We start from the raw sequence: 12,656 nt of genomic DNA, 5'->3' as shown, positions 1-12,656 counted from the left end.
ACCTTTTGCTAGTCACTTAACCTCTGCCTGCTTTACTAGAAAATGGAGTTTTAAGTCCAGCAGGTTTTTGAACTGTAATTCATTAATGTTTAAAAAAAATAAATAAATTGTGGTCCTCGGCAGGCAGGTGTTGGAAATGGAAATTACAATTATATTCTTTAAATACTGAAATTATCTAGTGCTAGAGTTCTCATGTTGATTCTGCTCTTCTTTAAATTGTTAAAACATGAAAGGAAAGAGGTATTTTTAAAAGCTTTTCCTTTGTAACAGCTCTGTCTTTAACTTCTGGTAATGGCTATCTCTTGTCAACAGAGTACAAATCAATTTAAAGGCAAAAGCCAAACTCTCTCATTTACATACTGTTAACTGCTCTCCCTTTTCCTGTTAAACAGGAGGAAAAAGTCGTTAGAAATGAGTCAGCTGTCTTATTAATGGAGGGGTGGGGTAAAATGTGAGGAACATTTTCTCTTTGGAATACACTTCTGAACAGATTGCTCTTGCGGACAAGGACAGCCGCGTAGTAGCAGGGTCTGAGAGATTATTTGGGAGATCTCTGCTGCTTTACATTTCTAATGTCTCGTGTTTTCATTATCAAATATTACCAAAATGAAGAGCTGCTCTGCAGTTTCCTTGTAACCGAATCCCCGTCGTGCCAGAGGGACTGTAAGGAATAGTGTAGTTGACAATTGCCATGCATGCACGTACAGAAAAAAATCTCAGCAGTGACATTCCTTTATGATTAAAACTTTGCTGCAAATCATGAATGAATTATGGAAAAGAAAGCTGGAAGAAATCTTACTGATTAGCTGAAGGACTTGGATAAAATGACATTTCTGAGACCTTTGTATTCTAGAGGATTATTTACTGTCTGGTTACAGAGCATCTTAAGTCGTTTTGCAGAGGGAGTCACTTTCCTGTTTAGCACAGTGTTTTTGTAAGCTAATGAGGGCAAAGCGTGAGCCATAGGCAATGATGCTGTGATATTAGCTGTGACAGGGAGCTTGATCATAATTATCTTAACGAGGATAGGGTTAATTACAGTGGAAACTTAAAGTTTTTTCGGTTTGAATGAGGCAGAGCTGAATGCGTTGTGATGTTTTGTCGGTTTGATGTGGCTTTGGAAATTGCAATGGAAATCTCTTGGCAGCACTCGCTCTCCTGCGGGAGCGGCGTGCGCGCCTGGCCATGGGGCGGCCGGGACGGTGCCTGTGGGTGAGACAAGGGGCAGCTCCCGTGTCACCCGAGCGGCCACCGGCTCCCGTGTCACCCGAGCGGCCACCGGCGCCCGTGTCACCCGAGTGGGCCCCGGCGCCCGCGACCCGCGGCCGAGATGCGCGTCGGCTCCCTGCGCTGCAGCGAGCGGCTACCTGCGCGGTGCCGCCGGGCTCTTCACACCGGGGCGGAGGGGCCATCCTTCTGCTGGGGACTAGGAGCAAACAGTCCAGCTTTGGCCTCCGGACAGGCCTCTCCATTGAATTCCCTTTTTTATACTTGCTCGTGTGTTTTAGGGTGATTTTTTTGCTGTGTATAGGCTCCTGCTTTGCTCTTTTGTAATGTGCTCACAAGGAAATAGTTTGAATACATTAGAATAACTGCCTTACCCTCAGCGAAAATAAAAACACTGGCATTTGTATCCGCTATAGATTTTGACCTCATGCTCTGAAAATACTTTGCATGGGCTAATTCACTAATGCCATCCCTGCTTAGGCAGGCGACGTTACCGCTCACCTGCTGATGAGGAATTGTCGCCTGCTGTGACTTGCTCGAGTTGGCAGTGTTGAATCTATTGCGTGGACTGGACGTAGAGCATTGGCTTTCCAGTCACAGAGGAAATATTTCAGTCCCTGCTGGGAAACCTTTCCTTATATGTTGTGATGGCAGAGATTTTGTTTTGTGTTTGATAGCCAATATCACTGAATGGTAGCAAACACGCACATGTTTTTTTTTTTTTTTTTTTTTAACTTTACCAACTTTCTTAACAGCTTTGGTGCTGGCCTTTCTTTCTGTGTAAGGTGAAAAAAAATCAGAACTGTGCAAAGAGCAAAATAACATATGGATGTAAATTTATGTTAATGTCTATACTCTGTCCCTGTACTGTGGCAACCCCTCCAACCTCCCTGGACTGTGAATTTAGCTGATTAAATCACCAAGTGCACATTGCTCTGATGACATGAAAACAACAATTAATAAGCAACCTCCTGTGTAACACAGCTCCTTTTTAACTGAGCAGCTAATAACATTACATGGCAAAAATTATCAAAACCAGACAGGTGTAAGGAGATTTGCGCACAATTTTCTCTGCCTATCTATGAAACTAGTACCCTTGTATTCAGCCTGCGCTTTTGAAAGAAAGGCTGGTTCAATAGGCAACTCCTTCTAGTGTTTCGAGGCCTTTTGTCCCACTTCATGGCTTGTCATTTTGTTTTATGCCTCCCCTGCAGCAGTTTTGGATGTGCGCTTTCTTCTCCTTGCCAGTTGCCAACCATTTGCTGATTCAAATGATAAGGGTATTATATTTGCATAACATAACTCAGGAACAATGTGTATTTGGATGCTGACACTGACCAGAGCCCCAGCGATGTTTTGTCACAAAGGACCTATTAACATCCCATAAGGCTCCGTGGTGTTGACAAGGAGGTGGCCTTCGCTGAACTCCTCTGGCAAGTCCAAGTCTTGCATTAGAATGTGAGGTTTGGAAATAATCCACTATTTATATAATAAAGAGTATTTAAGGGGAATTTGCTAAACTAGGTTTGTCAAATAAACTGAGCTGAAAACTCATAGCAGCTTGATAGACTCCCTGTTACTTCCCCTGGATTGTTTTCCCTTTTAAAGGTACTTGGAGGAAAGCACTGGAATGTCTGACATGTTTGCACATTTCTGATCTTGACTTTGGCAAAACCGAGTCACTTGGGCCACCTTTGCCGAAATGAGTGTCTTGCTGCAGCTCCTCGCACATGACCGCTGTGCTGGGTGAGCGTGGGGCTGGACGGAGCTTTCCCAAAGGAGCTAGTTATGGGGCAGGGCACCAATTCTAGCTGTGCTTCAAAGGCTCAGTAAGCTGTAGCTACAGCAAATGTTTCTTGTTTTTGTTGACCAAGTGAATGTTAAACTATCTAATTTGAACCTCTTTTTAATATTTTTGGTAGTTTCTTCCAGTAGTAGTACAGCCTCTATGACCCTCCAGCAGAGACCTTGGCTCTGTTTTGCTCTTTGCCCAAAAACTGGGGAAGGGAGAGGAAATCCCCTCAGTATAAATGTCATTGGAAAGTGAATAAATAGTCTAGACTGCATCTCCCTTATTCATCACATTTTATAAAACAGCCAGGAGAAACAGTGATGATCTTCCCACTGGTAGGCATAGTAGATCAGCTGTCAAGTCATGCAATCTCAGCATATCTCTAGGTGTCTGGTAGGTGAATGAGCTGTGAATGTGTGTCTGTGCGTATGCTCTGTATACCATGCGTCTTACTAGATTAATGTGTGTTTTTTTTTTTTTTTTTTTCCTGTTGGAATGTGCAGGCATTAAGAATCACATTTGGAATGGATGCTTTAACAAGGCTCCGAAGTGCTCTTTTTTATTTTTATTTTTTTCCCTGTGCTTTGCTCTCGGAGGAATGAATACCTCCCGAATCTTGTTTATTTACAGCCCCTCATCTGTACTTCCATGTTGTGAAATGCTCCTTTTTTAAAGCTGCTCTCTGCAGTCTGACCTGTGGCTTGACAGTGGGACAGCAAGTTCTGAAAAGAAAGCAAATGCCTTTTCTGTCTGGGATAATTCTGCATTTTATTTTGTAGAGAACATTTTATTTTGTTTGCAGGGGCTTGAGGAGAAGCAAATTAAGCGGTTAATAAAAAAAAAAAATCCCTTCTCCATTTCCTATTATTGCATGTAAGGTAACTGCTAAGAAATGATACTTGAAGTTGTATTTATTATTGTTAGCGGGGTATGATATTTCTTGGCAGAAATGATGGATGACAACTTAAATTTGTGTCCAGGGAATGAAGGTGAACTGTGACAGAGTTATTTATCTTGGGAATGGAGGTTAGGGTCAGGCGAGGCTGGGTGCCTGAAGGCACAAGACATTGACAAATTCATCCTGCAGGCCCCATATCTGAAGCCTTTTGTTTTGGATCCTGGCTACTCACTAAGTGACCCCCATCCTTCATCCTGCCAGCATGTGAAGGATGTGTTGCAGTGCCAGCACTCCCCTCGCCACTAATTCTTGTCATTCACTCGGCTGACAGGCCCCAACCAAAACTATTCCCACTCCTGAAAGGGAAGGTTAAAATATTTATTTCAGCTCATAATGGCCTCCCTGATTTAGTGGAGTATCATTTTTCCTGTTGCCTTTGTCGTTTGCAGGTCACTGGAAGGACTGAAAACGTTCGGCTCCTTGGAGGAGCTGATCTTGGACAACAACCTACTCGGAAACGACCTTCTGCTGCCCAGGTTACCCCACCTCCATACTTTAACGCTCAACAAGAACCAAATATCCTTTCAAAGAAATACCTGCAAAATGTCAAATGAGTTTTATGTGTCAGCCAAATTAAAGTATGTGAAATATCGTTCCTGGGCAGACAAAGCATTCTCGTGCTTGGCACCTGGAATACTTCACAGTAATTTATTATAGGTCATTCATAAATGAAATGCACCATTATATCTTCCTGTTGCTCCATTTTAGTGTAAGATCTAAGTTATGGCTCTGAAGAAATCTTTTTTAATAGATAAAATAGAGAAAGACAATAATGTCAGCGCTGGCGAGCGGCATGCAGCAGATCTGGCGTTCGCTTGGGTTCTGTTGCAGGCTGACCTCTAGTGGCACAGAGAGTGCAGTGACACGGCAGGAAGGTTTCGTACTTCCAACACCTCCGAAAACAACACGATAAAATAGCAATCCCCTAGAAAATAACACCACTTCCCACTTAAATGAAGTTGGTGATATGTGCGGTTCGGTAGCTGCTGTGGAAGAGCAGGTTGATGTTCCCACTGTAGAGATTGACATAAAAGTTAGTCCGAATCAAGGTCCTAATGCATTAAAGTGTTTAGATGGATGGTTAGGTCCATTCATAACCAATCAGGCACTTTTCCATGTGCCTGAAGTTGGTATCTGCTTAAGTTTATTGAGAATAAATGTTTCAATGTCTGCCCAAGTAATCTGCTGAATCAGAACCCCTGGTCTATAGGCCCTTGCATAATGGTCTGTAAAAACTAATTATCTCCAAGGGCTGGCCATAGGCTTAATTATTAAACTATTTTCCCATACACTGCTCCTCATGGAGATGGAATATGTGCAATATAAGGTTTTACCGGAGAGCAGGGCAATCAAATTGTAGCCCAAAGGCCAACCGAGGCCTGCGGAGTCTTAGAGCAGAGAGTGCGAAGGCCCTCGCCTCACAACTGCGGTGAGGACGAGGCCGCTCAACTGCAGCCTTTTATTACAGACAGCGTAAACAGAAAGTAATTTACCTCCTGCTAAAGCAAAATCCTCCTACTGAGGAGAATAAAAATAGCTACGGCTTCTATGACTTCTGCACTTATTTTGGACTATATAAATAAATAACAGCAGGGTAACTTTTATTCTTTGGGGCCCTGGAAATCTGCCAAGAGTGCCCCTTGTGCCGTGAAGATCATTATTATTCTAGGTATTTGGCTGGATTTCTGGCTAATGACAGGATTATGAGGGTTGGGTTTGGGTAACTATCTGATTTTGCTGATACATTCAAGTCTGACTAGGGCCTGCGCTGATGAAAAATATATGAAAACATCTTTCCTACGACTATGGATGATGGTATGTCTGGCGTAGCATATCTCCTTCTACCAAAAACAAAGTGTAAATTTGGCTGTCAGATCCAAAAGGATACGTGTTTGGGGTGGCAGGCGAAGAGTCATGGAGGAAGTTTGCACTTACCAAAAGGAGGGAAGGTATTTCGAATAAGAGCTCAGTGAACAAGATCAGAGGAAAAAAGATCTTGTCAGTAGTGCTCTTTGAAGTCGTCTGTTAGTTTTACAAAAAAACTTAACGTATTGTTATCGAGTGCAAAAGCTCAGAAAGATGATGATCACATGATAAACAGGATTAGATCTATCCTAGGAAATTACTTTTAAATTCAGTCTTAAAATGGTGAATTTACAACTTTGAGGACATTAAGCTACCTATAGAAATAATGTATATATTTTGTAGTCGGCTACCTATAACATAACAGAGGAGTTGCACAAATGCTTTTGAAACATCTAATGCATGCAAACTGCCTAGAGAAGAGAAAATATCCACTGTTTTCCATGAGTAGTTTGGGCCTGAGGGCTCAATGATGTCTTGCAGAGAAGATAGAGCAGTCTGCAGAAGGATGGAGACCCTCCAGAGTTCCCTCTTCACTGTGGCTATGATAGCTGAAAAAGGGCTCTTGTGAAATTCAGTTGCCACTTTTGAGCAATCATTTCCCTATAGAATTATTTTTGAAATGTTCATATAAAAATGTACATGTAATAGAATAATGAAATATCACAGGGAAGATTGTTTAGGATATCATGGTAGCAATACACTAAGGACACAAGTGAGCGAAGAACACTGATATGAAGCAAAACTGTAATCGGTGTAGTATTGCCAATATAAACATATACAGATATATACATCTTTAAACCTCTTCAAATCTCAGAGAGAACTTTCCTGAGTATCTTTCTTGGCTAATTAATATTATTATACTTTGTTTGCTCCTTCCCTCCTTTTATTCTGGTGTTATTTTAATCCAGATCCTGTTCTGCTAGTCTGATAAGAGCTTTCCACTTCTTTTGCGTGGTTCATGTACTGTGTGATATTGTATGTGTAAATAACATTTGATATCTCTCAAAATAACGTCTGGATATACTGCTCATTCTGAGAGCTTATCTGTAGATGAGGTAAATTCATGGAAGAATCATGCAGTATTTTTTTCTTCAAAGAGAAGTTGAAGTTAAGCCACATTTTTTCACCTAGAAGTAAAAGAAGCTAATTTAAAAATAATTTTAAAAGGTTTCCTAGTGTGTTACCTCAACTTTGTGTACTCCGCAGTCGGTTGAAAACATATTTTAGAATGCATATTGTATAGCTGAAAAACACGATAGCTATCAATATGGTGCAGTTTGGATTGCATGTCACTAATGTGTATATGCACACGTTCTCATATGTATATTATATATAATTTTTACCTTGGGAATGGTTGCCTTGGTTTACTTTGGGAAATGTATCATCTTAGTTTCTCTGTCAGGCCCCTAATGGATGGCAGAAAGCTGTGCAGACCAAGAAATGTGGTAGGGGCTGGAGGAAGCCTCATAACTGAAGTCTGCCATACTGGTCATGGGAAACCTCCCTTCTCTATTAGTGTTTACTTGGTAATAACAGTCAGATAGGTAACTTTTAGACAGAATTATCCCCCTGTGTGTGCACTGCCAGTGTGAGGTTTCATGGCTGTTCACTGTGATAACTGGGGCTGTTGTTACAATGGGATTATACAGTGTAGAATTTTAAATTTCTCTGATATTTCTTTTTAGTATTTGATAAAACTTCCTGCACAGTTATTCAGAAGGGTAGCAAAGATAGTTTTTTCACATACGTATATCTGAGTGTTGAAAACCTGATGGTGTGCACTGCCTCATTTTGAAATAGACAGGATTGACATGAACCAGATCTGAGATTCTCTAAGTTAAAAAACTCTATTCTTTTATTTAATGCATTGAGCTGGTCATCCATTTAACATATATTTTATATACTCCATAAGCTTTTATACCAAAATTGATTTACAATAATATAGAATGCACATGTAGAATGCGGACACTGAATCTAGGTCTTGATTTTTGGATGACTTAGAGGAAAATCAAAATATTTCACCCTACAGAGTGGGAAATCCAGAGCTGGGCAGAAGGCCAGTAGTGATATATGTATTACTTACGACAAGAGGAGTTATCACCCCGATTCAGACCTATGGTTTATACGTTCTTGAATCTTATCTGTGAAAGCAGGATGGATCCAGTACCTCGACTGAAGAATGTACTTCTGGTATAATCTGTCCTCATAGTGTTCTTGTCATAACACCTAAGAGTTATGAATTTTTTTAAACCCTAAACGTACACTGTCGTTTATTTTGTCTCTGTGTTGGTTCTTATGTTGCCCGGAAGTGCTTAAAGGCCTAGAAGTCTCAATCTTTGACCAATATCTCATTACATTATGTACTGTGGACTTGATGTTTAGTTTGAGTGAATACATTAAAGGCATAAATTTTCTCCTACGATGTGCAGATCCCTATCTCCACTGAGCAGAGATCTACACAGTGGCTCAGCAGTCTTTCTGTGTGTATTTCTGAGAGCCCTCCATGCCACACTTGCAGGTTTGACCAAGTCTGGGAGTGGCTTGTGAGAGAAGCACAGTACCAAAGCACTTGACAAATTCTGTAAAACATCCTAAATTTACTTGACTGTGGAACCTTGTCTGTCTGTATCTTAACCACCTTCAAAATCACCTTTCTTCTACAATAAGAAGGGCCAGAAGGAAAAAAAAAACCAGTAATGTTAATGCCTAATACCAACATTTAGGAAAGGAGGAGATAATCATCAGGCCAAGCAATTCCTTGTCCAGTTCTACATCCATGATTGGACCAGTTCAACACTGATTGTCAGAACTCTTATCAGTTGTGAACTGTGGCTTTATTCTTGATTGCCTTTGTGTTGCCTGGCATAAAGGAAAAAAAAGAGAGAGAAGAAAGGATGTACAGCTTCAGCCTGGACCTCTCTGGAGAGCCAGCAATATAATTTGGTCCCTATCACGAAAACACTAGTTTTTCTCGTGTTTGGTTACTTAACAACATTGCAGCCAGGTGTTAGAATAAGCAGGGTAGCCACCACAGGCTTTGTTAAAGACCCTGAAGATCGCACCACCTACCCAGCAAAAATGAATAGTATTCCAGTAGATGGAACAAGATTTTTTTCTCCCCCGCCAATATTCAGTATGTTGGAAGTTATTCGTAAGATGCACAGAGTTAATTACCATCTGGGTTGCACGTTTTCTTTCTTACGCAGAACGGTTTTCAAGCCAGTGAAGAAGAATTTTAACTGCTCTTGCTTACTCAAGACCCTGTCCCCCTACCAGATCAGGTTCACACCATAACATGGAATACAAATGACCAGACGTGACATCCTATTGCAGAGAGAGAAGGGGAAGATGTATACTTGCATATTGCAAGCTATTTCTGTGGTTATCCAACCTTGAAGACCTACCACATTCTAATGGAAAAGCGTTCAGGTGGCAAAGATCTTTTCACACTGCATTCAGAGGGGGATTGGTAACTTCTGCTTCAAGACTGTTTGCCTGGGGAATCACTTGTGATTGCTACATCATGTTGTAATAAATTTAATTGAAGCAAAGGTTTCAAATGTGAATAAATACAGGTAGCTTGCTTATTTACGATGCCAGCAACATTGCTATAGAGCTGCTTCAGGATTTGGTTGATTCCATCCTATGCATGAAAGGCGGTTGGTTGATAGAAGACTTTCGATCTTGCACATTTCAACACAGTCTAAAATTCTGTGATATTTCTGATATTCTTTATATACATTTTTATAAGGAATATTTTAAATGTAAAGCTGATTTCTTTGTCTGTTTGCTTCCAAGAACTTCCAAAGCGCTAGTCATAGAAAGTCACTAGTCATTTATTTGACTGTGCGATTAGAAAAAGAGGCTTGAAAAATTTAATTTGCCTGTAAGAGATGGCCAGTTCTTGTAAATATTTCCCTGATTTAACTGTAAAGAGCACAAGAAGCCAGTATATTCTGTTGGTGGACATCAACTTATAAAGTATCTCTAGAAAATTTCTGTTAATTATTCATGGCAGCCAGCATGTGGTTTTGCAGGGGACCTATGTGTTGGATGACTGCTGAGAGTTGATGTCTTGTCTTGTGATTGAAAGGACTAGAGCACTTAATTTTTATTTTTATGATTTTATTTAATTTTTTGGAAAGAAAGATATTAATGGGTTGGTGATAATACTAGCGACTTGAGAGATAGACTGTAGTACTGCAGAACTTTAGTGTTGCATAACGAGGACAGATTAGAACAGTTTTCAAATCATGTTTTTGCATCAGTGTTACAAGAGAACATGAGAGCCAGTGACATTGACTTACAGAAAAATCACTTCGGGGCTCCCATCACTGAGCTTCAAATAAATATATAACACTGGACTAATATCATGCATGGATTTAATTGTGGCTTTCCTTTTTGAAGAGAATGGAGCTGAAATCCATCTCAGAAAGGGCACAGCAGGATTTTGCAGCTCTTTGGCTTCAACTGCACCAGGATGGCACTCTTCAGGCTGCAACAATTAACCATGAAAAGGAAGCTGGGCATAAAAATTCAGTCTGGCTTTTCATTTTACTTCCTCTGTATTTTGCTAGCATTGTTTTAGAAAGACTTTACATTTTTGGTGGCGTTGTATAATTCCAGTATTGTGTTTTAAAGTGTGCATATAACACACTAATTCATTAAAATGTGTGGTGACTTATGACTCATCCCTGAGCAGCACTTGATCATGAGAATTCATAAAGAATATCATTAATTCCTTCATACATGTTGTAAAGGATAACAGGATGATAGCAGGTGTATAGCGCTCTTCTGAAAAAATAATCCATACTTGTGTGTGGTTGTTTCAGTTACGATGTAGATGAATCTAGCACAAAAAATTGATTATCAGGAGCCACAAGTTAGTTTGTTGTCAAGTGTTCCTGGTGTCCTGCACTTCGGGGACTGCAAAGTCTGCAAGGCTTTGGCTTTACTGTAAATTGCTTATATGTTATATTTTGAGTGATGGTATCTGATTCTTGGATTTTGCCCAGCTGTGTATATATACACGTGTGTGCTTCTGCTGCAGCTCAGCCTGGAAGAGTAGCAGGCTGCTAAATATCTATTTCAGTAAGGTGAAATGTGTAAATGATAAGAAAGAGGAGATCTGGTGAGTCTTGCATAGAATTGCAGTGCAACAAATCTGTGTGATTCCTGGTCATCCTTGCTTGGGAGAATTTTTCTGGGAGTATTTTGATTTTGTATCTAAAATTAATGTTCGATGTTTACATGTGAGGTATTAGAATCTAAACACTGGTTTCCAAATTTAGGAGCATTTAGATGTTTGAGATGCAGGTTATGAACTACTGTTATTTACTGAAGAGCCTTAATGAGTTTGGGGCTGCTTCCCTTTGTGCCTTCCATAGGATTTTGATGCATAGATTTACGTTGTTTTGTAAATCTCAGTTGGTGCTACTCTTCATCATAGCCTATCTAAATAACTTTTGATATATTCCCCCCAAGCCTCCATGGTCAAATGGAAATTAGAATCTGTCTGTCATACTCAAAATTCAGTAAGTTGTTAGGGAGAAAAAGTTCAACCCCAGAAAAGGCTCTGCTGAACCGACAAACGAAATGTCTGCCTGTTTACTCCATAGAAGAAGCGAAGACATTTTTTTCTTTAATAAGAAAAGGCTAGATAAGATCTAAGCCTTGCAATAGCTAACCCCCTGTGTGCAATTGCCATTATGGAAATAACTGCCTTTTGTAATAATAAACTATTTCTTTCAGGGAACCTTTTCGCAACTTAAGCAGTCCTGCAAGAAATTAAGTGTTTCTCCTGGCTGAGGGATGGTGCCAGATTCAAACACTTTTCCAAAAGTCTTTGGAAATTCTTAAAAACCCTCTAACTTGAACATCTGTGGAAAGTAGTTTGTGACCTTCCCATCACAGTCACGTACTTCCTGAAAGAACCATGAAAAAATATTTCACTTTAAAAGCTTATGTGTGAGCTAGAGGTCCAATGTGAGAAATGGAGAATTACCACAAAATTACAACTGGGTCTCCATCCTAGTTAACAAAGAAAAGTTCTATCATACAATGCTACAACAAGACATTTTTTCTTAAGGTCTGGTTGATTGCTGCTTAAGATCTGAGGAAGTCTTTCTGCTGATTTGTAAAGGGTATGAAATCTGGCTTTCTAGCTGCCATAGCACTCTATACTGTGGCCTTGCCAGATGAAAAACGGCCCTTTTTGTCTTAAAAATTACAAACCGTTTTGCTCATCTGCACAAAATATTGGAGTAGAATATCTCAGATTTTGAGACAGAACATTAGCTATGAGTCTAGGTTGACTTATTTTACTTTATTGAAATCAGTAATTGTAATAACTTCTATGTTTGGAAAGAAAATAAAATTTCAGGTTTTCAAAAAAGACCACATTTTTAACCGTGAAGCTGCTCTTTCCATTTTGCATTGCTTCTGTTGCCCTTAAGATATCGAGGTGAAGAAATAAAGTAAATTCCATCAGCTAAAAATAACAAAGATAACAGAAACACATAAATCAAGTATAAATAATAGCAACACAAGTGAACTGAGGATTTAAAACAATAGTTGTAGTCCATAGGAGCAGCAGCAGATGAGAAGACAGTACCAAAATGCCTTTAATGGTTTTGAATAATTATCACTATTGTCTAAGACAGTCAATTTTTAAACACTGAAGAATATATGCAGAGATACGCACAGCATCTTTCCTGAGAATCACCACCTTTTCTTTGTGCGTAAAGTAAATGAGGATATATAGAAAGAGCCTCTCGGAATGACTGTAATACCTTCTTTAACAAAGTAATCTGC

The 12,656-nt window shown here is 39.8% G+C and overlaps 1 protein-coding gene across 2 annotated transcripts in view; it reads left to right on the top strand.

The window, feature by feature from the left end:
• Nucleotides 1-12,656, top strand: part of LRMDA (leucine rich melanocyte differentiation associated) — a 609,951-nt gene that overhangs the window by 335,531 nt on the left and 261,764 nt on the right. For both annotated transcript variants that reach the window (XM_088526444.1, XM_088526445.1), the window contains one exon: nt 4,367-4,498. In XM_088526444.1, coding sequence (XP_088382570.1) covers nt 4,367-4,498 — 132 coding nt within the window. The remainder of the gene's footprint in view (nt 1-4,366; nt 4,499-12,656) is intronic.

The sequence above is a fragment of the Tinamus guttatus genome, unplaced genomic scaffold (assembly GCF_059628265.1).
Source record: "Tinamus guttatus ecotype Peru unplaced genomic scaffold, ASM5962826v1 Tinamus_guttatus_pri_ptg000246l, whole genome shotgun sequence".
Classification (NCBI taxonomy): domain Eukaryota; kingdom Metazoa; phylum Chordata; class Aves; order Tinamiformes; family Tinamidae; genus Tinamus; species Tinamus guttatus.
This window is presented reverse-complemented; position numbering and strand designations above follow the sequence as displayed.